The sequence below is a fragment of the Mesocricetus auratus genome, unplaced genomic scaffold (genome assembly GCF_017639785.1).
Source record: "Mesocricetus auratus isolate SY011 unplaced genomic scaffold, BCM_Maur_2.0 Super-Scaffold_2245, whole genome shotgun sequence".
NCBI lineage: Eukaryota > Metazoa > Chordata > Mammalia > Rodentia > Cricetidae > Mesocricetus > Mesocricetus auratus.
The window spans coordinates 51503248-51529449 of record NW_024429180.1 but is presented as its reverse complement, the minus strand read 5'-3'; the positions used below and the strand labels follow the sequence as shown (position 1 = coordinate 51529449).

At 46.2% G+C, this 26202-nt stretch overlaps 1 protein-coding gene and 1 long non-coding RNA gene across 4 annotated transcripts in view; one reads left to right on the top strand and one right to left on the bottom strand.

Moving 5' to 3' along the window:
* The first annotated feature begins 302 nt into the window (after window positions 1–302).
* The window catches only part of Loxl2 (lysyl oxidase like 2), an 83718-nt gene continuing 57818 nt past the window's right edge, over window positions 303–26202 (top strand). For 2 of the 3 annotated variants that reach the window (XM_040737311.1, XM_040737279.1), the window contains exons 1-2: window positions 303–458; window positions 24668–25080. In XM_040737311.1, coding sequence (XP_040593245.1) covers window positions 24714–25080 — 367 coding nt within the window. In that variant the 5' untranslated portion in view covers window positions 303–458; window positions 24668–24713. The remainder of the gene's footprint in view (window positions 459–24667; window positions 25081–26202) is intronic. The other variant, XM_040737349.1, reaches the window with a different exon arrangement.
* LOC121136698 lies at window positions 8848–12052 on the bottom strand. The gene is made up of 2 exons (XR_005873762.1): window positions 11449–12052; window positions 8848–9061 (listed from the first exon to the last, which is right to left on the bottom strand). It is a non-coding gene; the product is annotated as an uncharacterized LOC121136698 (long non-coding RNA).

Below are 26202 nucleotides of genomic sequence, written 5' to 3'. Positions count from 1 at the left end.
GGGTCTTAATCCTGGTAAATGATACTCTGGGGGAATTGAATGCCGGGCGGGGATGTTGGAGGGTGCGGAATCTTCTGGACAAGAGAAGAGAGCGCTGTCTGGAATTGGTCTCCAGCGCAGCCTGCCCCAACCCTGCTGATCCACCCGGCTCTCCCGGCCGCGCCCCCCCGCCGCCCCCCCCCCCCCGCCCCTTCCAATCCCGGGATAAGCCGAGGAAGTTCAACAAAGGATGGAGGCTGGGCTAAACTGGAGGCCGCCTTCGGGGCGAGCTGGGGTCGGGGGAGGGGTTTGTGGCGAGTTTCTCTTTAAAAACCCAGGGCAAAATCCTGCCCCGAACTGTGGCCTGCGCCTACTCGCACTTTGCCTCTCTTCTCGGTGGACCCTCGGCGATCGGCACGGAGAGGGGCCAGTGCTGAGAGCCCAGTCCCAGCCTGGCTACCACGGAGCCCTGCAGCCAAGTAAGAGCCTTATACTGGTCACCCCCTTTCTCTCGCTGTCTGAAGGCTAGTGGGAGGACGCGGTCTCCATCCCATCTCTTCCTTGGCTCCCTTGGGTCAGCTCTGGTCAGGAATGCAGGAGGACGTGCGGGCTGACAGGTCCCCTTATTACCCCCCCCCCCCCATCATACCAGCAGCCCCGCCCAGTCCCACTTTGGGAGGGTCCCGGGAGGCAGTCGATTTACCCCAGGAGCTGGGTGCTTGCCTCCTGGGGACCCTAGGCACTCCAGGACAGAGCGTGGGGGCTTGGGGCTCACACTGGATGCCTTGTAGGGTGCAGAGTGGGGAATCGGCATCTGGAAGCTGGACCAGTGGCCAGAGTTCTGGCTTTTGCTATATGGAATTCGGGGGGGGGGGGGGGCAGGAAAGACACTGAAGTGTGTGGCTGTGACTGATGGGGTCTAGTTTTGGGCATGATGGGGTTCTAGTGCCCAGCAGCTGTAGAGCGCACAGCTTGCAACTGGGTTTTCTACCTAGCCTGCTAGAAAGGCTCGAACGAGCCTAATCTTCGTGAACAGAGCCGGAGAAAGGTCCCGCGCCAAGAATTCATTCCCAAGTCGCCCGGGAACCTCTCACCACCGTTATCCAGGAGAGACTGAGCAGTAGGAAAAACTCAGAGCCACAAACACGCAGGACTTTTGGCCCCTCTGTCCTACCCTGACTCCGTTGCCTCCCGGTGTGTTGCTCCCCCTTCCCCAAGTCTTGGAGCCATAGGTGTAGTGGCCTTACTAAAGTGACTCTCTTCAGTCCCTGATAGAAATGATTGACGAAACAAACATTCCTTTCTCTCCATCACTCCCTGTCCCGGCGCGACAAAGAATACTAAAAATCTTCCAAACAACCAACCACCAACCAATCACAATGAAACAGACAGAATGCACGGTGGAGGGGGGCAGCTTCGTGGAGTAAGGGACCGAGTTACCGAGTGTGACTAGGACAAGGTCAGATGAGAGATGCACGACGCCAGACACGCCCAAATTAGTTTTATCTCCCAAGTCCTTGGTGTCGAAGAGATGCTCAAAGCAGCGCAGTGAATACTTTTTCCCCCACATCAAAGTGCTGAAGTTCCACAGTTCTGGTTTATTGTTGAGGATTCGAGCCTCTATCCCTCCCTTATATCACCTCTTGCTGTGTATAGGCCCATTTGTCTTCTTTGGAGTAGGCATGGTGTCCTGTGTACTTAATTGGCCAGGGAGCTGCTTGAGGGAGGATGCATTCATTTCCAGGGTCACTTCACACATAAGAGCCTGACTCGCTGGACTGATCTCACCTTGGAGAAAACTGTAACTTCTTTCTAACTGTTGCCTTTCCCTTTCCTGCTCTTTAGTCCTTGGGATGTCTGTTAAACCCATGACAAAATGTGAAGCCTGGGAATCCCTGATGGTCTCCAGGCTGTCCCTAAGGAAAGTGGCTCTCAGTGGTCTGTAATTGCTTTTTCCCTGTGACCTTTGTGTTAAAAAGCAAAATCACTTACACATTAAGCAGCACCACAGAGAATAAAAATCCGGTTCTGAGGACAAAGCCCATGCTGGAGCCTGTCAGTCTAAGCTTCTCTGAACATTCTTCTAGGACACTTGCTTTTATTTCTTTTCTTCCCAGCTGGGAGCCTCTCCTGGCATCTTCCCTAACCCTCTGACCTCTGGATGACTAGTTGGGAAGAGCTTTGTGAGGGAAACAGATTTTCTAGACTGTGGATATAATCGTCAGAAAGCAGACTAAGGTCCTAGAAAACTCTACATTGTTTATTTAAGTTGTTTTATGCTGAAGGTGTTCAGATATGAACTTGAGAGAATTATGAAGTTACTTTCTTCTCATTAGTCTCAACATTTTGTCCCCCTTGCATTATGTCCCCCTCTTCTCAGTCTTTAAAGCAGATCTTGATGTCACATGGTTTTATCCATATGTATATCTATAAATCAGCACAATCTTGGAAATGTTAGATCACTACGATGCTACTGTTACCTTTAAGAAAGTGAACAAAGATTTTTTTACTATCACCTTTTACACAACCTATATTATATTCTCCCCCCAACTTTCTCCAAATATCTTTCTGGAGATGGACTGCATCCTGTTGCTTTGAATAATGTGTTGTAGTCCTGTTGTATGGCATTGTTTTCAAGCCATTTTCTCTCTCCTTTTTTACAAAGTCCCACTAAAGACTGAGATGGTTAGTGTTTAATTAATTCATTTTACCCTTAAGGAAACTTGCAAATGCAGACGTTGTCTTTGCAATGTAGCTGGTCACTGGGCAAGCCAGCACTGTAAGGCTGACATCATTCCTTGGATAAAGGTGAACAATCTTTGAGAATATCAGCATGGAGTATCAGCAGCCCCCTGAAGGGAACCCCTTGACCCACTGCACCTGGAGCTTATCACTTTCTGTCAGAAGACCCTTTGTCATCATTTGGTAATTGACCTTTTGGAGTTCAGACAATGAGCTACCAAGTCAGGAAGTGTTCTTCCCTGGGTTGAAGACATGCCTTGTCTGGCTAGGCAGCACTGTCCTTGTCCTTCTTCTCTGGCTCCTTGGTCTAAAAGTAGGATGAAGGAAATGACTGTGTCTTGTTTCTAGAAAAAACAAAGGCCTCAGAGGAGAATTTGGGAGGGGACAACACTGGTCTTTGAGCATCACCTGGGTATTTTGGCTGATGGTATCTTTCATACTAATGTCCCTAAGTCCTAAGACAAAGAGGAAGAGAATTTTGTCTCCCCAATAAAGTCCCAAGTTTCTAGACATCTTGGTTTATTTTGGTTTTGTCTAACAAGGGTTGGTAGCCCCAGAGTGTTTTGGTATTTGGATTTTCATCACTTATGTTTATTTGCTTCTTAAATGCAGTGTTGTCACATCTTATTGATGATTATAGGTTGGGATCCTCCTTCCTCTACAAGCAGTGTAGGAAAAAAGGACTCCTTGTTTCTGGTATTCTACCTCCCTACCCCCAGCATGACTTTTTGAAAAAGCATCTAAGTATTAGCACTCTCATCCAGATTGACTATAGATGAGCAAGTGTATCAGGGATTCCCAATTCAGTGCTATTGGTCTATGTCTGTCTTTAAGGCACACCATCTTGACTGTTAGTGTGCTTGAAACCAGAGAGTGTGCATGCATCTTCTAACTTGGCTCTCTTCAGAGCTGTCTCGATGATTCTGGATCTCTTGCAATTCCATATGTGTTTTAGAATTGGTTGACTTATCAGTGTCCACAAAGAAGTCAGCTAAGATCAGGACTGTGTTGGATGTATAGGCCAACATGGTGAGTCGTGGGGATTATGCTCTGCCATTTACTGAGATGCTCTTTAGTTTCTTTCAACAATGCCTTGTATTTTCAGGGCATAACATTTTTGGTTCTTTTGTTGAATTTATTTCCAGCATTTTGTTCCTTTGGATGCTATTGTAAATGGGATTACTTTCTCCATTTGATTTTTAGTTTACTCATTAAAAGCAGGTAGAAGGGGCGTTGGTGGCGCACGCCTTTAATCCCAGCACTCGGGAGGCAGAGGCAGGCGGATCTCTGTGAGTTCGAGGCCAGCCTGGTCTACAAAGTGAGTTCCAGGACAGCCTCCAAAGCCACAGAGAAACCCTGTCTCGAAAAACCAAAAAAAAAAAAAAAAAAAAAAAAAAAAAAGCAGGTAGAAGGGGCTGAAGAGAAGACTCAACAGTTAAGATGTTGTACTGCTCTTACAGAGGACAAGAGTTTGGTTCCTAGTACCCACATAAGCTGGTTCACAGTTGCCCATAATGCTACCTGCAGGGCATCTGACGCCCTCCTCTGGCCTTCACAGGGACTTCACTCATGTGCACATACAGATACATATACACACAATTAAAAACAAGTAAATAAATAATTTAAAGAAAGTATAAACCGGCAGGGTGTTGGTGGCGCATGCCTTTAATCCCAGCACTCGGGAGGCAGAGGCAGGCGGATCTCTGTCAGTTCGAGGTCAGCCTGGTCTACAGAGTGAGTTCCAGGACAACCTCCAAAGCAATACAGAGAAACCCTGTCTCAAAAAACCAAAAAAAAAAAAAGTATAAATAAATATCATTTTGAACATGGTCTTGCATGACCTTGATGAACTCATTCACTGATTCTAAATAATTTTAGTAAATTTCTTAGGAATTAAAAAAGCACATCTTATTTATGTGTGTGCGTGCACACGCCACTACACCCATGTGAAAATCAGAGGACGGCTTTCAGGAGTCAGTTCTCTTCTTCCACCTTGCGGGTTCTGGGAATTGAAACTAAGGTCAAGAACCTTGTTGCCCACAAGCACTTTCACCTGCTGAGCTGTCTTGCTGGCCCGGTTTCTCAGGATTTTTTAAAATGTGTGTATGTGAGTACATCCTTAAGTAGGAGGTGGATGTGTTGTCTTGTTGGGAAGGGCAAGTCCCGAGGCAGATAAATGCGAAAGCAGGTGGGAACAGATGTGTGCAAATCCCTAAGGCCAGAGCTCTGGGCAGCAAGCTGATGCTACTTCTTGTGATGGTAAGAGGATAGAGGCTTGCCAAAGCCGGCTCTAGGAGCCAGGCTGACTTGAGATACAGGAAGAATATTAGAATCCATCTTAGGAGGAGACTTTTGATTAGCACTGATGTTGATCGGCAGCAGTAGTAGCTGAGAAAATCTGTCCTGCTCAGTCCAAATAAGAACTTTCAGGCCTCTGGGTACATGCCACTACCCTGTAGATGCCATTATCCTGAGTGAGCACTGGAGTCTTGGTACCAGCTGGTTTTGTGCAGACAAGCCCAGCCAGCTCCGCTGATGTGGCAGTTGGTGCCCATTGCTGATGCTCTCTGGGCTCTCTCTTGGGAGCCAAGGCTGCTTTAAGCAGCACAATCCCGGGGGTGAGATTTTTAACCCGTTTCAGCACAGCACTTTTCTATCCAGTCACTTCCAAGAGGGCGGAAGATGTGGCTATGATCTCTGCTTGTGAGCCCTGTGACTGGTCTCTCTCTGTCTGTCATGTAAAGAGCACAAGACTGAAACAGTGGACTGTTGGACCAAGTTGTGCCTCTCAGACCCTCAGACCCTCTGGCAGCTCCTGGAGATGCCCAAAGTGTACAAAGTCAAGACTGAGTCTCAGTTTGATGCTCAGATCTTCTCTTAGTCTGGGAAGATGACACTTAGGGAACGAATGAATGAACTGTCTCCCTCACTACTTCCGATGGGTCATCTCAGAAAAAAAAATGCTTGTGTACTCCTCATGATAGGATGTGCACCATCTCCCACATAACACACTCAACTCATCTCTGAGCCCCTCCATAATTGCGTGTCCACCTAGACTGACACTGAGCACTCCACCCTGAGGGGTTAGCATGTAGTCTGCAATCAGTTTCAACCCTGGGGACACTGGGCTTGTTGGGAATGACTGAATTGCTTCCCAAGTTTGCCTATCATCCTGGCCTCATCTCCTTCCCCTACTTTTTATGAATTTCCATCTCCTTCCAAGAGGCGTGAAAAGTCAGACCAATGTGATTAACCCCAAGGTGTTAGTTCTAAGATATGGTGTGTCTGAAAGTGTGTGTGTGTGTGTGTGTGTGTGTAGGAAGGTTAAAACCTGCTTTCATTGTGGCATGTTAATAGTGGTTGAGACCGTATGAACAATAGGACCGCTAGGATCCCATGTATAACCTCAAGAACCCATGTGAAAAGTTGGGCATGGCAAATTCAGGATGGTGATGTGCTGATAGAGACAGGTGGATGTCTGGAGCACCTTGGTCAGCCACTTTAGGCTACTTGAAAAGCTTCAGGCCAGTGAGAAACCATATCTTAAAAACCAATGTGGATGGAGCCTTGAGAAACAACACCCAATGTTGACATCTGACCTCAACATGCATGTGTACATATATACATATGCTCTATCACACACACACACAGCCCCCCCCACAAACTTAAAATTTTAAGACTGTAATACAGATGGAGTGGTAGAGTAATACCCCTCTTGGATTTTTCCTAGATAATTCCAGTTTGAGATTATGTTAGTTATCCCCCTTTGAGCATTGGCTATGAGCCAGTCACTACTCTGGATACTTTGGATTTTTTATGTCACTCCAAGGACCCTGTCACTGTTCTCTATTTGTAGAATCTGAAGCTACTCTTGGATGCCAACATCATGTTCTTCTTAGTATTATCTGGTATCCCAGTCATGCTTCCCTTCTTCTTGAGTGACATAGATTGGATATTTGAACCACCGTGCATCCGTGCCTTGTTTCTGTATGGCCTTTGAATCTGATTGTGAGTTTCCATGTCCCTTCCTTCACTATGGAGCATGCTGGAGAGATGAGGTGTGCCACTTCATTATTATGTGTGGGTGTTATACATGTGTGCACACATATGTGCAGTTGTACTCACCAATGAAAATATATGTAGAAGCCAAAAATTGATGTTGGAATGCCTTCCTCGATTGCTTCTATACCATTTTTTTGTTTGCCTGTTTTTGTCTTTTCAGACAGGATATCTTACCCATCTCGTCGCCCACAGTGTCAGCTAGGCTGGCCGAGCACAGATCCCTGGGCTCCTGCCCCAAGTACCAGGGTTACAGATTCAGGCTGCTGTGCCCATGAGCACTGAGGATCTGAATTCTGATTCTCTAACAAGTACTCTACCCACTGAGCCGTCTCCCTAGCCTCTCCATGTTAATAGTGGTTGATAGGTGGTTTTACCTTGTCATCCCATCAACGAGTTTCCAGGAAGCACATTTGAAAGTGTTTGAAATTGTTCCTTCAACCTCCCCAGGGAACATCCTGGTCAAAGTTAGAGTCCACACCAAGCCAGAGGTGGACTGTGGCGAACCCTGACTGGTCACAACAAGTTATGCCAACAAAGCCCTCATTTTGAAGGCTGAAAAGTATTCAGCTTTGTATAGCTACTTTCTCACCACCTCACTGAGTACTGAGCATTCCATCTGCACAACCAGAAACAGACAGGACTGAGGTGGAATTCAGGGCCAGAGGCAAAATGAATCAGACCTGGACCAGTCTGGTGTCTAAAAGTCTCCATCTGTGTCTGAGGTACTCACAAGGGCTCCCCTCATGCTCTGAGTATACCTCATCTGCCCAGGACAGCCTCCCTCCACAAAGTGTAGCCAGAAACAGCCCCAGACCATCACTCGGAAATGGAGTCTTGGTCCTGAACCAAGACTATTCATCTCTCCTGTTGACCTCAGTAGCAAGTGAGGAGCCAGTGAAGGAGACAGCTCCCACCTCAGCCCCAGCTCAAAATCTGAATCTCTAGAGATGTCGGGAGAACATTATGACTGGTGAGAGTTCTGCTGGGCTCTGATCCTGTGGTTCAGCAGCGGCATGGACCACACTGCTCTCCCGTGGTGAGGTTGTCTAGACCATGCTTTTAAGTGGGGATAGCAGGATAAGAATGGGTGATCTAGAACCCACACATGAAGGTATGGGCTGGGAAGATGGCTCAGCGATTTAAGAGCATTTGCTGCTCTTCCTAAGGATCATAACTGTCTGTCACTCCAATTCCAGGGACCCAATGTCCTCTGTGGAGGCGGTATCTGTAGGAAGTCTCTAGTAGTCTCAGGTTGCAGTTACCTGGGAGGAGGAAGCTGCAGTTGCTAGTTTTGGCACACACTTGTCAGTAGTTTGTAAACGTGTGTGCTTGAACACTGTCCACATTCACACTCAACTAGAGGAAGACTTTGCCATTCTGATGGGTCTGGGGTATTGGGTTCATTGACATGGTGGTGACCATGCCAAACAACACACATGCACTCAGGACTTCATCCACTCTTTATAAATTCAAGCAAGTTTTCCTTAATCCCTCTCCCCTTCCCCCCATAAAAATTCACATAGTAGCACAAAAGGCCTGAAATAGTGAAGGAAACTTAAGCCAAAAAAAAAAAAAAAAAAAGCGAAACTGTAAACGTAATACCTGACTTCAAAACATACCTCAGAGCCATAGTTATAAAGACAGCATGTCACTGGGATACGAGCAGGCATGCAGACTAGTGGAACACAACTTAGTCTTTAGTCATCTGTTGTGTTAAAAATATACATCAAGAAAGCTGGCCCCATGGGTCACGTACTGGCTGCATAAGTGTGAGGAGCTGAGCCACGTGAAGGAGGAGGTGGTGACGCGTGTCTATAACCCCAACGTTTGGGAGGTGGCGGCAGGTGGAGCCCACCTGCCAGTGAGTTGACCTCGCTAAAACAGCAAGTTCCAAGTTCAGTGAGATTCCCTGTCTAAAAGTATAAGGTGGAAGTTTAACTCTGGCTTCTATGCTAATAACAGTAAATGGAAAAAGGATGGCCACATGTAAAGAGACTGAGCCTAGGACCTTATCTTGCTCTGTACCACCCCCCCACGCCCCATCAAAGTGGAGAGTTTAATATATAAGACTTAAAAACTTACTTTTACTATTAGAGCAAACACAAGGGGACTGATTCAGGAAACACACAACGATTTCCTGGATAGGATTCCAAAAGTACAAGGCAAGCAGGCAGGAATTGATGGCTGGAACGGCATCAAGGTTTAAAGACCCTGCATAGCGAGCAAACAGCTGAGCGAGGTGGACTTTGCCTTCTATTCATCTCACAGTTAACATCCTCTGGAATACAAAGAGAACTCAAGAAAGTTAAAAACAAGTAGTCCAAAGAATGTGAAAAACCAGAATAGATCAGTAACTAAGAAAAAATATAAATGATCAAGAACTTTGGGCCGGGGTGGAGGGGGGAAACTCACTTCTTCATTCACTAAGGACACACAAATGAAAACTACAGTTAAGTTCTAGCCCACCCGAGTGAGAATATATATATATATATTTTTTTTAAATGTTAATGTGGATTTGGAGAAAAAGGAGACCTCTTAAACCTTCATATTTAGCTCTAACTGTCAACTTGATACATCCTTGAGTCATCTCACAGAAGAGCTTCAAATGAGGAATTAACTAGGTCAAACCTATCTCAGTGGGCATGTCTGTCTGGGGGCTGGGGTGAGGTTGTCTTGTTAGTTGTTGTAGGAGGGCCAGGTCACTGTGGGCGGCACCATTCCCTGGTCAGGTGATCCTGGGCTGTCTAAGTAAGCAGCCTCTAGCCGGGCGGTGGTGATGCACACCTTTAATCCCAGCACTCGGGAGGCAGAGGCAGCGGATCTCTGTGAGTTCGAGGCCAGGCTGGACCGACAGCCTCCAAAACAATACAGAGAAACCCTGTCTAGTAAAAACAAAACAAAACAAAACAAAAAAAAGCTTACATTCTGCTTGGGTTCTTCTCATGATGTCCCTCAAAGATGTAAGCCGAGATAAACCTTTCCTTTCCCTAAGATGCTGGGGGTGGGAGAGTTGACTTTTCCCATCCACATTGCTGGTTTTCTCCTGTTTCTTACTTTCCTAAGTTTTGAGTTAAATTCATTCACTTATTCATATCCTCTTCCAGGTCACTGGCCATTTTTACCAGAGAGCTTTTCAAATCTTTATCTGGAGTGTTACCTATTTCAGTGTCTTTGGGTTCAGAAGTGGAGTTAGGTTCTTTTGGCGGAGTCTTGTCTTCACTTCTGTGTGGTTATTTGTGCATCCATTTGTTGAATATTTCTTTGAGTTTTCCTGTTTTGCAAGGTGGGGCCGAATCTTCTTTTAGGACAGCCTAGTGGTGAGGGCTTAATCCCTGGCACCAAACATGATGCCATCTTTTTCCTGCTCCTCCCCAGAGTTCCTGCTCTTTGACTTCCTCCACGGGTTTCAGAAGACCTTTCTCTATTTCTCTCTTGGGAAAATAGTTCATTTTCCTTTGTTCCAAGTCCCATCTTTCACTGGCTCTCACCTTGTCTACCACCTTACCTAGAGTTCCCCACATGAAGGATTTTCAAATCCTACTATCTGTACATTGTCAGTCCTGGAATCACACCAGAGACTCTGGTGTAGACTGGAAAGTTCCTGGGGTGGCAGACAAGGTGCTGTTGTTTGGACAATTGAAGTAGAAATGGAAGCACATTGAAGATTGAGAGCCCACTTTAACCCTGTGATCTTTCCCTCAATTCTGCAAGAGCATCAAGACTTAGCTGACATAAACCTTATTGGAGACACCTGTAGTACTTTGTTCCATTGCCCTTGGCACAATTTAATGCCTTATTTTGTAAAGTACCAGAAATTGAGCTTATATAATATAGTCTATAAATGGGGATTATAAAAGCTGGATCCAGAAGGACCGCCTAGGTTCATCCCCCAGCTCCAGTACACTCTTGGAGAAATCAGAGTTCAAAATTAAACCCAGTCCCCTGAAGCTCATAGGTGAGCATCAGCCTACACTATCATTGGTACTTGGACAATTTGACTGGGACATGGAGTGCGGCACCAGCCTGAACCAAGATACACCAGCTATTCATATTGACCACCAATGGTGGGGCAGAGATTCAAGAAGCTTTTTCTTTGATTCTCATTACGAAAAGTCCTAGGAACCAGGTATTTTTCATTTTCATGTAAAGATTGTTTTTAAGAATGTATCCCTTCCCTGGGCAGTGGTGGCCCATGCCTTTAATCCCAGCACTCAGGATGGGGAGGCAGAGGCAGATCACAGGTGGATCTCTGTGAGATCAAGACCAGCCTGGTCTACAAGAGCTAGTTCCAGGACAACGTCCAAAGCCACAGAGAAACCCTGTCTCAAAAAACCAAAAAAAAAAAAAAAAAAGAATATATCCCTTCAAGTCTACAGGATTATTAAGACTAGAAAACCTAAGTTGACATGGGGTTCCTGTGCTAATGAGCAGTGGATATGGAATTTGAACCCAGTTCCAAGTGGTCCTGCTGTTCTCATGTATGTTGCTTTCTGTCAGTGGGAAAGCAGCAGTGATGTGTTGTGTGTGGAGGGAGAGTATGGGGACAGCCTGAGTGGTCACTGACCATTGGGCAAGAGCTATGTACAAGGTCTAGCAGGGGCTGATGTTTCTGAAGAAGTCCTGGGATTCTGAGACCCACTGCGTGAGTGAATTCTTTCCACTTACCTCTCAGATGGCCATTGTAGCCCAGCACCTCTTGTCAGGAGGGCTTAGTGGACATTATATTCTCAAATTGATTGAATGCAATGTAAGAATATCCTTAACTGCCTAATTGCAAGCCAGTGAGAAAATACTGGGAACAAAATGTATCGCCGTCTGATAAGCAACAGTGGTGAGCAACCCCCTTTTAGCATTCAGTGGTTTTTGTTCTGCCAGGCAGATACTCCAGTCCTTACTCATGATGCTTGCAGCCCTCTGATGTTGACCCCTTTCTGGACTCCACCAGATAAGTCACTAAGAACATGTGCTGTAGAGTTCCCAGGTACCCCTCAAGTGATATCCAGTAGGATATTCTTCAAGGAAGGTCCTATGGAGCATACCCTCATGGCCCGCACAGCCTCAGACTGCAGTCATCTTCTGTGTCTGGCTGACCCAGTTGGCCGACACCTTATGCTCACAGACCAAGGATTCCAGAATTTCCATGATGTCTATGATGCAACTTCCCTGCTGAGAAGTGTTCTGAGACTCTAGGTATGAGGAGACACCTCTGAGGAATTCAGAGGGATGCTAAGGACAGTGCTTCCTGTTGTCTGACCACCCTCTCAGTAGTGGTGCAGAGACAAGTCTCCCCAACCCCACTCCATTTCTCTTTCCTCTCTCCTCCTCCTTCCCTCCCTCCCTCCCTCCCTCTCTCCCTCCCTCCCTCCCTCTCTCCCTCCCTCCCTCCCTCTCTCCCTCCCTCCCTCCCTCTCTCCCTCCCTCCCTCTCTCCCTCCCTCCCTCTCTCTCTCTCTCTCTCTCTCTCTCTCTCTCTCTCTCTCTCTCTTTCTCTCTCTCCTACCCCTTCTTCCCTCCACCACACGTGGTGTATGTGGAGCTACACAATGCCCATGCACATCTATTCTGAGGCCAGGGGAAGACACTGGATGTCTCCTTTTTTTTTCTGAGACAGTCTCTAGCTGAACTTGAAGCCCTCTGTCTAGGCTAGGCTGGTTGGCCAGTGAGTGCCCAGGATCCACCTGCTGCCATATCTAATGCTTGGGTTACAGGCCTGTGTGGCCATGCCCAGCTTTTATGTGGCTGATCAGGACTTGAACTCAAGACCTCTTGGTTTCACATCAAGCACTTTTAGCCCCTGTACCATTACCCTAACTCCTTTCTTTTTTCTTTTAGTTGTTTTATTTTTATTTCTCATGTGTGTGGTGTATGTACATGTATGTGCATGTGTGTGTGTGTGTGTGTGTGTGTGTGTGAATGTATGTGTTCCCTCAGAGGCCAGAAGAAGGCTTAAATCCATTGGAGCTGGAGTTGCACATGGTTATGAGCCACCTGATGCAGATGCTAGGAATTGAACTTGGGTCTTCTGCAAGAGCAGCAAGTGCTCTTAACTGCCAGGTCAGCTCTCAAGTCCCTTTCCTGACTTATTCTGACAGGAGCTGATAGAATAAGTCAGAAAAGACAGAGGTGCACCATCCTTCCAGATGTCTCCACATGTCCGGAGAAGCAGATGGAGAATTTCCCATGCTACTCCTGTTCAGAGTAAAGGGAAGCCTAGAGCCGCAGGGTGCATACAGCCTCACTACTTTGGGTGTCTGGTCTTTTGGGACTTTACCCTCTTGTGGGTTGGTTGGATGCCAGTTTAGAGATGAATCATCCAAATCATCCAGAAAATAGGAAAGAGAATAAAAGGCACAAAGGCATGATTTCCAAAGAAAGAATCTGGGTAGCCAAAGCAATGCTAATTAAAGCAAAATGTTATGTTTGCATACCAGTGCAAGGAAACCTCCATAGTGCTGACAGCGGAAACTGACTGACTTTCCGTGAGGCTCTTAGTATAGTTTGCGGAAGTGTTGCCTTTTTTATAGAGCTTCTTATAGAGCTTCTTACCTAGCTAGTTTACTTTTAGGAATGCATCTCAAGACTATACATCATTTTAGCAATATGAATTTTCATTTCAACAGCGTGTACAGTGGCAAAGAGATTTAGAAACAAGATTATGGTGTCTCTGCATGACTGAATGTTCTATAATTGTAATTTGGTGTCACTGTGGCAAAAATTAGAGAAAATCAACTTTACATTTATTTTTATTTTATGTGCATTGGTGTTTTGTCATGGGTGTCAAGTCCCCTGGAACTAGAATTACAGACAGTTGTGAGCTGTCATGTGGGTGCTGGGAATTGAACCTCGACCCTGTGAAAGAACAGTCAGTGCTCTTAACCATTGAACCGTCTCTCCAGCCCAGAAAAACAACTTTAGTGAGGACAGATTTGTTTGGTTCATGGTTTCAGAGGCATCAGCTCCTCATGGTGAGGAAGGTAAGGCAGCGAAGAGCATCACACATGGAAGCAGATAGTACCTGAGCTAGGACTCTTCCTATACCTCATCCAGGGGCATCTTACCAACTGGTGACACTCATCTCCCCCACTAAAGTCATTCTTTCTGGTTATTTCCACATACACACATGCAGACGTGATCTTTACTAAATTCTTAGGTGTCGTTCAATCCAACCCAATTCACCATCAAGATTAACCACCACAATAATAAATGACTATATAAAAAGAAAAATTAGACATAATGTCTGCAATATAGTATTCAATTAAAAAGCAGGGTGTGTGTGTGTGTGTGTGTGTGTGTGTGTGTGTGTGTGTGTGTGTGTGGTTTTCTTTTGAGACAGGGTCTCTTTATGTAACCCTGGCTATCATAGAACTCTATATTACAACCCACACCCCGCCTTAAAAAGCAGTTTTCAAGCTAGGCATGATGGTGCACACCTTTAAATCCCAATACTTGGGAGGCAGAGGCAAGTGGATCTCTGTGAAATCGAGGTCAACCTGATCTACATAGAGTTCCAAATACGAAAGAATTCCAGTTGGTTTTCAGTCCCCAGTTCTGGGATTGAACCCAGTGGCTTGCAAATGCCAGGCAAGCACTCTACCACCGGACTACATCCCCAACATTTGTTTTCTTGACGGTGTTTCCCTATGTGCTTCAGGCTGGCCTTGAACTTGTTATGTAGTCCAGGGGTTTTCAAACTCTTGGTATTCTGCTCCTTCCTCCGGAATGTAGGGGCTGTAGGCATGCACAGTGATTTAAATTTTTCAAAGGCAATAGATCAGAGGAAAGATGGAAGAATGAGCACTGCAGATTTGATGGCGACTGAACCAAGACCTTTGCTACTTGTTTCCTTTCTCTCTTTTCCTAGATTGCATCTGCTCAGATATTTATCATCAATATGTATAACTTTCCCAACAGAGAGGGAAAAGCACATTAAAATTATTTTTAAGACATATGATGGTGAAGCAGAAGAATCAGAGAAGCCAAGAGCCCCGTCTAGGGAAGATGTGGCACTGAGTAGGGGACACACCCAGGAGTCTGGGGAACCGGGTGTAGCAGTCTATAGACAGGCAAAGCCAGAAATTAAGAGTTCTCTTTTTAAATTACAAGATCACATTTTCTCCATTTCTTCCTGGAACAAGATTAGAGGATCTCCAGGGCTCTGAAACCTTTAGAGTGGGGACAAGGGCCACAGAACACAGGGCAGGGCACAGCCTTGGCCACCTGGTAACCCACATTTGTATCCTGGCTTATACTTCTTACCAGAATAGCCTAACTCACTGAGCCTTGATTTCCTCCTTGGAATAAAGCTGCTGTTAATGACTTCACACCAGTGTTTGTCCAACCTGCGGTCCCATAAGAGCTATGAGCAGCCCAGATTGTTTGTAGATGTCAAAAGGTTGGACAGCCCTGCCTAGAGCATGCTGGTCTCAGAAGATGCCCCTCAGTGGGTGTATGAAGCCAGAGGTAGCACAGATTCCTATTAGATCATGCTTTTTCCCCTTGTAGATGCATTCCAATTGTGAAATTTGGTTTGTAAATTAAGCTTGGTGTTAAGTTAGGGTTTCTACTGCAACTCTTATAAAGGAAAACGTTTAATTGCAGTAGCTGGCTTACAGTTTCAGAGGTTCAGTCCATTATTATCATCATGGTGAGGATCATGGCAGCATGTAGGCAGACATGGTGCTGGCTACATCTTGATCAGAAGGCAACAGCAAGTAGACAGTGAGTCCTACATCCTGCAGGTAACAGGAAGTATATTCTTTTTTTTTTTTTTTTTTTTTGGTTTTACGAGACAGGGTTTCTCTATATTGTTTTGGAGGCTGTCAGTCCAGCCCAGCCTCGAACTCACAGAGATCTGCCTGCCTCTGCCTCCCGAGTGCTGGGATTAAAGGCGTGTGCCACCCTGGCATGGCCAACAGGAAGTGTATTCTAAGTGTCACATTGAGTAAAACTTGAGCCAAAGAGACCTCAAAGTCTGCCCCCACAGTGACTCACTTCCTTCAACAAGGCCACACCTCCTTCAACAAGGCCACACCTCCCGAGAGTGCCACTCCCTATGGGCTCATGAGGGTCAGTTACATTCAAGCTATCTCACCTGGTAAGAGATTCACAGCATATAATGAAATAAGCAATTACGATATTACACTGTAATGCAACTTCAATGAATCTTCTCTGCTTTTTCTCTTTGTGTTGTGCAGTTTTTGGTCAACTTAATGCAAGCTAGACTGTCCTGGAAAGAGGGGCCCTCAGTTGAGGAATCACCTCCATCTGATTGACCTGGGGGCATGTCTGTAGGGCATTGTCCTGAGTAATGACTGATAGCGAGGCCCAGCTCACCTTGAGTGGTGCCATCCCTGGGCGGGCAGTCCTGGGGTGTATAAGAAAGCAGGCTGAGCAAGCCATGGGAAGCAAGCCAGCAAGCAGCATTCCTTCAGTCCCGGCCTCCACATTCCTGCCTTGAGTTCCGGCTTTGACTTCGGTCAGTGATGGAGTGTGACCTGGGATGTGTAAAGCAAATAAACCCTTTCCTCCCCAAGCTCATGGTGTCTGCCACAGCCATAGAAACAAGCCTAACTAGGATGTTCTTTCTCCAAGCATCGTATCATGCTGGTGTTCACTGTTCTGGCTTAACTTTCTTTCATCCTCATAGTTTTATGGAAGGCTTTTTAGCACCTCAGCTTGTGAGTTTTCTCTTTCCTGAGGAAGCACAGCGTAGCTTTTGTTCTTCCGTATCTGAGCTTTCTGCCTCTGTGCTGCTGTGCTTCGGCACCATCACTATTAAAGCAATGGTTACCTGAACGTAGGTACTGCTTGCTGTGATAGCTCCAATATCAGAGCAGTGATAAGATAAGCTACAGCCTGACTACTGAATGGGTGGGTGGGGTAGACAGCCAAGATGCAAGGCACACTATACCAAGGGGTGACAGACATCATGGATAGAGGGGGCAGAGGGCTGTGGCATAGGTCAGCATGGGATTTCATTACATTACTTGAAATAGCTGCACAATTTAAAACGAATGAGTTGCTTGCTCTTAGAATTTTCCACCTAATGTTTTGCCATGAAACTGAGGATGGGTAGCTTAAATTGTGAATGGGGAGGGAGGGTAACTCCATATTGAGTCGTGTGTGTGTGTGAGTGTGTGTGTGAGTGTGTGTGAGTGTGTGTGTGAGTGTGTGTGAGTGTGTGTGTGAGTGTGTGTGAGTGTGTGTGCGTGTGTGTGAGTGTGTGTGTGAGTGTGTGTGTGAGTGTGTGTGTGAGTGTGTGTGAGTGTGTGTGCGTGTGTGTGAGTGTGTGTGTGAGTGTGTGTGTGCGTGTGTGTGTACGTGCGTGCGTGCGTGCGTGTGTGTGTGTATGTGTGTATGTGTATGTGTGTATGTGTATGTGTGTGTGTGTGTGTGTGTGTGTGTGTGTTTTAATGTAGTAACTGCAAATAGCTCAGCTTGACCTTTGGCAGGTCACTGACTTTCTTAATTTCCAAGTAAAAGAAAGCACAGAGAGCTGGGTGTGGTTTGTATGCCAGCATTCAGGAGGTGGAGATAAGACGGCTTCTAGTTCAGGCCAGCCTGGGCTACACAGTGAGACCCATCTCAAAAAAACAAAACAAACCACAACAAAAACCAAAGGTGAAGCATCGAAGCCAAAAGCAAGACCCCAGAATTCAGAGTCAGCTCACCTAGGCTCATGCAGTTCAACCCTGATGTCCTAGAGGTGCACCAGGCTAGGCAGGACACAGCCAAGAACAGCTGTGTTCACTCAGAGCCGGGCCACACCTGAGAAGGATGTCTGAGACTTAGCCAGACAAATAGATGCATGTGGCCTTGTGAGCTGGAAGGAGGTGAACAGCCTTCCACTGTCAACCACTCCCTAAAGTTTGGGGATTCTCTAGCTTCATGGTTAGAAGTCTGTCTCCAAGGATTTGTTCCCTCCTTGTTGCACGTTTAAAGGAGAAATGGATCCCGACTGTGCTGTTCAGAGGTGGGGCCTTGGAGAAGTGACTAGAGTTAGATAAAATCCCAACAGTAGGGGCTCTCGTTGAATCCTGGTGACTTTATAAGAAGAAGAGACAAGAAGAGACATGGGTATGCTCATTCCTTTGCCATGTAATGTCCCATGTCAGCCTTTGAACTTTTGACCGTGGAAGGTCTCTGCCAGGTGACCTTGAACTGAACCAGCAGAGCCAGCATTTCAAACAAGCCCCACCCCCTTATGTTTCTGTTCTTGTAGCTTGCTTGTTTTGAGAGTGTCTTATATAGCCTAAGCTGGCCTCAAGCTTGCTGTGTAGTTGAGGATGGTCTTGACCTTGAAATTCTCTTGTCTCCATTTCCTATGTATGGAGACTACAGGTAACGCTGAGAATTGAACCCCAGGCTTTATGCTTCTAGTAAACACTCTACCAGCATCTCCAGCTTCTTCAGAATTTACCAAGTCTATGGTCTGTTTTTAGAAACAACACAGACAAATGCTCATTAGGTGTCCAGCCTTGGCACCTGGCTCAATTCTCCCATGGTCAGACAGTACACTCTGTGTGGCTTCATTGACTGTGTTGAGACTTGCTTGTTGACTCAACTTGGGGTTCATTTTGGCAAGTCTGTGTGTCCTTGAAGGGAATCTGCCCTGTGGAGTTGTTGAGTACAGCTTCCAGAAACTCAGTGAATCGTCAGGTTGTTAATCTCATTGTTTCTGTATTCAGTGCCAGGGCCGGTCTGGGTGGAAAGTCTACTGCAGCTAAGGATCAGTCGATGGATCTTAACTCCTTTTCGTTCTGTCAGTGTTCATTTCATGCATGTTGAAATGACCCATGCACATTTACAGAGCTGTATCTTCCTGGCAGATGTCTCTTTTGTTAGCTGTTCCCTTTGGGCTCTGATAATTTTCTTGTCCTGGAGTCTGTGTTATCTCACTTTGGATCAGCTTTCTTTTGGCTGAGCTGCGATGGTATAATCTTCTGTCTTTTTGTGAGTCTTTTGTAAGAATATGTAGTTTGATTGCACTGTTCAATCTGTTTTGGTGACTTTTGTCTTTTCATTGCAGCATCTATTGTGCTTTTCTTATGTCTCATAAGGCTGTATTTTGTTTCCAGTCCTTGCCACTATTGGGAAGTAGTGGAACATTTAGGGCAGTGGTTCCCTACCTTCCTTATGCTGTGACCCTTTAATGCAGTTCCTCATGCTGTGATGACCCTAATCATAAAGTTATTTTCAATGCTACTTCATAACTATGATTTTACTGTGGTTAGGAATAGTAATGTAAATATCTGATGTGCAAACCTTGTGAAAGGTCATTTGACCCCCAGGGGGTGTCGACCTACAAGTTGAGAACTGCAGCTTTAGGAGATGAAGCCTAGTGGAAAGAAATTAGGCCTTTGGGGCATGTCTTCAAAAGGAATGGTGGTGGTGCTCACCTTTAATCCCAGCACTCAGGAGGCAGAGACAGGTGGATCTCTGTGAGTTTGAGGCCAGCCTGGTCTACAAAGTGAGTCCCAGGACAGTCAGAGCTGTTATACAGAGAAACCCTGTCTCAAAAAAAACAAAAAACAAAAAACAAAAAACAAAGGAATATTGGGGGGGTGGGAGATGGTTAATTGATAAGGTGCTTGCTGCATAAGAATGTGGCCCTGAGTCAGATGCTCAGCACCCACATTAGAGCTGGGCATGGTGGCATACACCTGTAATCCCAGGGCTGCGGTGGTAAAGACAGCTGGATCCCATGGGGCTTGCTGGCCAGTCAATCGTGCTGAGTCAGTGAGCTCTGGGTTCGATGGAGAGATCTTGTCTCAAAAAGTAAGGTGGAGAGCAATTGAGGAAGACATCAATGTCTGGCTGCCACACAAGCGCAAACACCAGAGAAGGAGAGAGTGGGGAAGATGAGAGAGACCTCTTCTCTCTCTCTTTATTCCCTGGAGGAGAGCAACGTCTTTTGTCGTGTGCTCCTTCCATTATACATGGGGCCTCCACATGCCCAAAGTAATGTGACCGAGTGGCTATGGACTGAAACTCTGAAACCGTGAGCCAAGATGAATCCTTCCTCCTGATTATCCCAGGTTTTTCATCACAGCATCAGCAAATTCACAGGTCAAGATTTTCTTTCTTTCTTTCTTTTTTTTAGAATTCCTTTATTTACCCATTGTAGTAAACTGTTCTACTTTTCTGTTGTTTTTCTGTTCTTTGAGTGATTAACATAAATATTATAGCATGTATTTGTTAAGGCTTATTAAGTCTATTAGAAAATAGACTTGTAGCCAGGCAGTGGTGGCATACACCTTTAATCCCTGCACTTGGGAGGCAGAGGCAGGTGAATCTCTGTGAGTTCAAGGCCAACCTGGTCTACAGAGTAAGTTTCATGATAGCTAGGACTGTTACACACAGAAACCCTGTCTCAAAAAACAAAACAACAGCAACAAAAAAAAAAAGAGAAAAGAAAAGAAAAGCACCATTGCTTAGATCACACAAGAATTTTACATTTAATCCCCACCTGCCTTTTGTGCTACTGTTGCCAACATTTTAATACACAGACACACACACACACACACACACACACACACACACACAGAGAGAGAGAGAGAGAGAGAGAGAGAGAGAGTTGTTGTATTATTGTCCATATGATGTAACTCTTGAGTACCATCCCAGGGTCTCAATCACGATAGGCAAGTACCTTACCACTGAGCTGCCTCACCAGTCCATAGTACAGGTATTTTAGGACATACAGCAGGTTTGCATTTAGGTGCGCTTATGTGGTTTCTATTCCATCTTTCATTCCTTCCTAAACCTCCACACCATTGCTGGTGTTAACTTTTCCGTTGACTTTAAGATCTCCTAGAACTTGCATTTTTGTTTGTTTCCATGTCCTCATTTCATCTTCATTTTCCCCCAATGAACTCTGACTGCCGTTACTTTGTCAGCCCTTTGGAAATGCTATCCTGTGACCTTCTTGCTTCCTTATTTTTGTGGAGAGGCTTCCTGATGTTCTTCAGATGTAACATCCCCATTACCCTCCCTCCGGCTATGTGTGAGATTTCCTCTGTCTCTGATTTTCCACCATCCATGTGCCCAGGGGTGGTTTCCTCTATGCGTACATTCCTTGGTCTTGCTACTGATCGTCAGTGTTGGAAAATTCTTCACCAATGCTCTTAAATGCTTCCTCTGCACATTCTTTCTCTCTTCTTCTTTGGGTTTCCAAACATCTTATTTATGCTCCATTTAGGACAATTTATCTCCATCATCAGTCCCTTCCCATGACCTCTGATTTCTATCTTGTCAGTCCCTGAAGGCCACTGAAAATTTCACTCAGTTCTCCAACCTGCTAGGTACTGTCTTGGGAAAAGCAGAGACCTATATAGGCACATCCTGATGCATGCCCTTTCTTTCTGGAGTCTTGACTCTTTGAGCCCATGAAGCCTCAGTAGCCTTCCAATGTCAGGTTTCACCTAATAATGAGAGGTGGGAAGGCAGGATGGACATAGGATACTCAGGCATTGTTTAAACATACTAGAATGTTTCCTCACAAACCTGGATGGACATCAGTCTCTCCACATGGCCTCTTGATGCAATCAAGAGACTTGTAAGCAAGCTGTGTAAGGCCGTTGTTGGTGTGACACGGCCTGGCATTTTACACTCAATGTTGTCCATAAGCAGAAGGAGCAGTGGCAAACTAGTGATCAAACATGCAATGCCTTCAGGTATGGTGGCTCCAGCCTGTAATCCCAGCACTTGGAGGCTGAGTCAGAAGGATCACTGTGAGTTTGATTCAGCCTGGGCAACAGAGTGAGACCATGTCTCAAACAAAACACAATAAAACAGCAAAAGCAAAAACAAACAAAAACCAAACACAACAAGGCATAAAGTACTAAGGTCATTATCATAGCGGCATGCTATACTGGAGTGTTACTGCGCTTTTAGACGAAGGCACTACAGTAGCTTCATTCCCACCATCATCACAGCAAAGATGAGAAATGCAGTTATGCTTTGTGCTGTGATGTTAGAGTGACCTGTGTCACCAGGTGATAGAAATTTTTGGTCTCCATTATGAATACATGGGATCATTTTCATAGGCAGGGTTTCTCGTTGAGCAAAATGTTGTGCAGTGCATGATAAGATGTGTTTTTAGTATGTTTATCTACTGTTTTATAGTTGTTTGTGGCCAGATTTTTGTAATACAAATGACTGTGCCTAGCACAAGCAGATGTTTCTGGTGACGAAGCTGATGGACAACAGAGTAAAACACAAGCAATACAGGATGTTAAAGCAGCCAGAGAGGACCTTCATTTAGTCTAAGAGGACCTTGAGGAATGTGGTCTTTGGAGGGCAGGGGAGGCACTCTGTTGTAGGCGTCAAAGCATGAGCCAGGCACAGACTGTGGACCCCGTTGCAGGAACTCCGTCACTTGCTGGGCCTATTTGAGTGTCAGAGGATGAGAGTTGTTGGGTCTCTAGTGATAACAGAGGGTGTTTTCTCTGAGCAAACACAGAGGGCACCAACATTCAAATGGTTACCTTTCTTCAAGACAGGGCACAGGTGGCGCTGGGTGGCGCCAGCCCAGGGGAAGTTAGTCAGTCCTTTCTGGATAGTACCGTACTTTGAACTGAGGACTATGGTCTCTCTGCCCCTTCACGTATGGTCAAAATGAAGTGTGTGCCGCTGCAGTTCCCAACTTAACTCCTGGCTTTGCCTTTTAGACTCTCACATCTCAACTCGAAGCCGCTTCCTTGAGAGACACCCACAGTCCTTTTCTCATGATCTTCCAGTTTCTGGGTTATCTGAGGACTAAGACACGGGAGGTCTCTATACACAACCTCATTCTAGTGTTACACAGAGGTGTCCTCTGACTGTGATGCCCACAACCTTGAAGAATGTAGCTTTTCATTTAGCAAACGCTCCTGTTGCAGTGCTTTGTGGTGCCATCCATTTAGCCCTCAGAATGGTTCTGTGGACTGCGTACGATTATGACCTACTTTCAGTAGATGAGGAAACTGATGTGCAGAGAAGTTAAAGGTTTTGTTCAAGGTTGCAAACTGATAAACATCAGAATGAGGAGCCACACTCAGTTCATCTGGCTCTAGCGTGTTCTCTTCCGACTTTAGACATGCCCTCTTGATGCTGGGTTCCTCAACCCCTCTTCTACTTTGACAAAGACTTAACCCCTCTTGTGTGAGTTAGGAGCAGCCTGGTCTCAAACCCCAGCATCTCCTATGGAGAGATACTATAAATAGGAAAGAAATTGCCATGGGGCCCTCATAACTCCTCTGAGGGTACATTCCACTTGCCTAGAGAATTCATCCTCCTTCTTTGCTTCATTCCCCCCTTTTTTTTCTTTCTTTAATTTTGGCTTTATTTGAGACAGAGTCTGGCTCTTCTGGAATTGGAACACACTATGTAGACCCAGGCTATCCCCCAAACCCACAGAGACCTTACTGCCTCTGCCTCCCAAGTTCTGGGATTAAAGGCGTGTGCCACTATGCCCAGCTTGCTCCATCATTTTCAAAGGAAGTGATAGCAGTTCTCTGCCAACAAAGCACCAAGTCTCATAATCTGCACAATATCTGCCAAGGCCAAGGTCACCATGATCACCTCAGATTCTGACAGTGACGGTTCAGTGCAGGGTTTCCCACACACATCCAATGGGAACAAGGCCGCCCAGCCCTGGAGAACTGTGCAGGGTCCTAGAGGATCCAGTCAGACTTCCTGATGCAGTGTTACACTGAGGACCACTCAGACCCCATGTTCCCCTTGTGGCTCAGTCCCTGCAGCCAGGTCACCTTCCCATTTAGTAAATGTGTCTATGAAGGTATGAAATGTGTCATGGAGAGACCAGGGAAGACTAAGAAAAAAACTTAGCTCTAAAAAGTTTGCTGTCAAATCGGACCTGTTGAAATTCCTGAGAAATTACCAGAAGATCCTAAATCTACCTCGGCAGGGCATGACTGGGACACTGGTCTAGGTCGAGGTGGGCCTTGGGCTGTGAGGAAATGGAAGGAGTGCAAGTAGGGAGGTCTTCTGAGAAGCTTGCATTTGCCTCTTGGGACCCACTGTTCTCTATTTACCAGATTTGTGCCCAGGATCCCAGCAAAGGGGACCCACTATTCTTTCTCTCCAGCCAGTGCAGACTTCTCCGGCAGCAATCCTAACCTTTTTTCTGGTTGTGTTGAGTTGGGTTTTCCCTTTAGAGGTACCAGGAAGAGTTTAGAAGCCAGTGGGAGAGTAGCATCCTATATGTGTTCCATGGATCCTTCCTGCTGGTTTCTATAGGTAGTTCTGAGACCCTTCAGTAAAGATCCCAGATGCTACCAGAGAGCCTTTTCCACTCAGCTGTGCTCAGTTCAAAAAGTCCCTGGTGTCATGGCTAGTGTCTGTTGACAACCAGGGGTGCTTCTCTCATCCTTTGTCGGTTCCTCTGAACTTCATTCACTCTTCACTGGAGAAGGAGGAAGGTAGAGAGGAAGAGGGCCTGTGAGATGGCTTCAGGTAAAGGAGCTTGTTGCCAAGACTGATGACCTAAGTTCAATCCCCAAGACCCACATGGTGGAATGAGAGAACTGGCCCCCACAAGTCATCCTGTAACCTCCACACCCATACAGTGGTATGCACGTTCACACACATACGTATACACATATACATAAAATTAAAATACATTTAAAGAAGGACAGAAGAGGGTTCCTTTAAATTTAGTCAAGAGTACTGATGACAACATCCCAAAGATGAGGAAGATGGGTGGTTGACATTGGGGGCTCAGACTGGTGTGGCCAAAACATGAAATGGGAGCAGAAATGGGTTGGAATGTAGTCCTGAAGAGCTTCGCATGCGAAGCCAGAAAGGTGAAGTCACAGAACACTTTACAGGCATCTACAATCTTTATCCTAATGGCTCTCTCTCTCTCTCTCTTTCTCTCTTTCCAGAAAGTTCCTGGTGCCACCCCTGACCTCCTCTCAGCACAGGGCAAGAATGGGGGCGATATCTTCCAGCTCCCTCTTCTATAGCTGTTTGACTGTGTTTGTCTTCCTGCCCTCCCTGAGCCTAGCACAGTATGAGAGCTGGCCCTACCAGCTCCAGTACCCTGAGTACTTCCAGCAGCCGGCTCCCGAGTACCATCAGCAGCGGGTGCCCTCTGATGTGGTCAAGATCCAGGTACGCCTGGCGGGCCAGAAGAGGAAGCATAACGAAGGCCGTGTGGAGGTCTATTATGAAGGCCAGTGGGGCACCGTGTGTGATGACGATTTCTCCATCCACGCTGCCCACGTTGTCTGCAGGGAAGTGGGGTATGTGGAAGCCAAGTCCTGGACTGCCAGCTCCTCCTACGGCCCAGGGGAAGGTAAGAGACTGTGCTGTGGAGCCGAGTGTATGTCACACAGCTAGGCCAGGACACGCCCTGACTGGCCTGCAGAGAAAGCTGTAATTGCTATTAAGCACGACTTTCTGTGAGTTTCCTATCTGCCCTGCAGGCTGTGTCTTGCTGGAAGGCTGGTTGGAGGCCTCTCCAGGGAATGATAGGGGAGCAACCATCATGAACTCTCCAGGCTATTACTGCTTTGAGTGTGAAAAGTCTCAGGCAAGTCAAGATGGTCGGTGACCTCAGTCAGTAGGTGAAATTAGCCTGTGCCCATGTCACTAAGCCACACTCCGTGTCTAGGGGTTGCAGTATCATGCCTGCGCCCAGACTGCTCCCTCCAAGCAGAGCTTTTCCTCTTTCTCAATAGGGTTCCACAGGCAAGATTTCTATCCACATGAAGACCACTATTATTATTTTATTGTGTCTACTTATATGTATGTGTATGCACTTGTGGATTCATGCCAAGGTGGTACATCATTAAGCAAAATGCTGTATGGCCTGTGATTGACTCTTTAATTAGAAATGCTGTGCCCTGGTAGTCATTGTCCCTGGTTGGGAATGCAGGTGTAGGTGAAAGGCATCATTTGCAAACAAATGGTCTTCTTGGGGCTGGGAGGTGGCTTTGTGGGTAAAGAGTTTTCTGTGCAAGTGTGAAGACCTGAGTTTGACTATATAACACCTACATAAAAAGCTGGGCATGGTAACATACACATGAAGCTTCAGTGCTGAGGGAGGGAGACAAGTGGATCCCTGGAGCAGCCTAGCCAACTGGTGGGCACCAGTTTAGTGACAGACAGTACACACACACACACACACACAGTCTTCTTCCAGGAACTGCACCTCCACTACAGGTAAATCGAGTACCTGCTCCCCTCCTGAGCTGCCCATGGGCCTTTGGCATGAATCTGACTGTTCGCCTAGAGTGAGCTGTTCACACTCCCTGAGCCAGAGGGTCAATGCCATGATAACTGTACAAAACTCTCCTGTTTGAGCATAAAAGTACAAAACACTTCAGACTACAGACTCAACCCAAGATGTAGCGGCTGAGGGACAGTGAGGTAAACAAGTTAAACTGCCTTCAACCCTCCTTCCTTTCAGTTATTC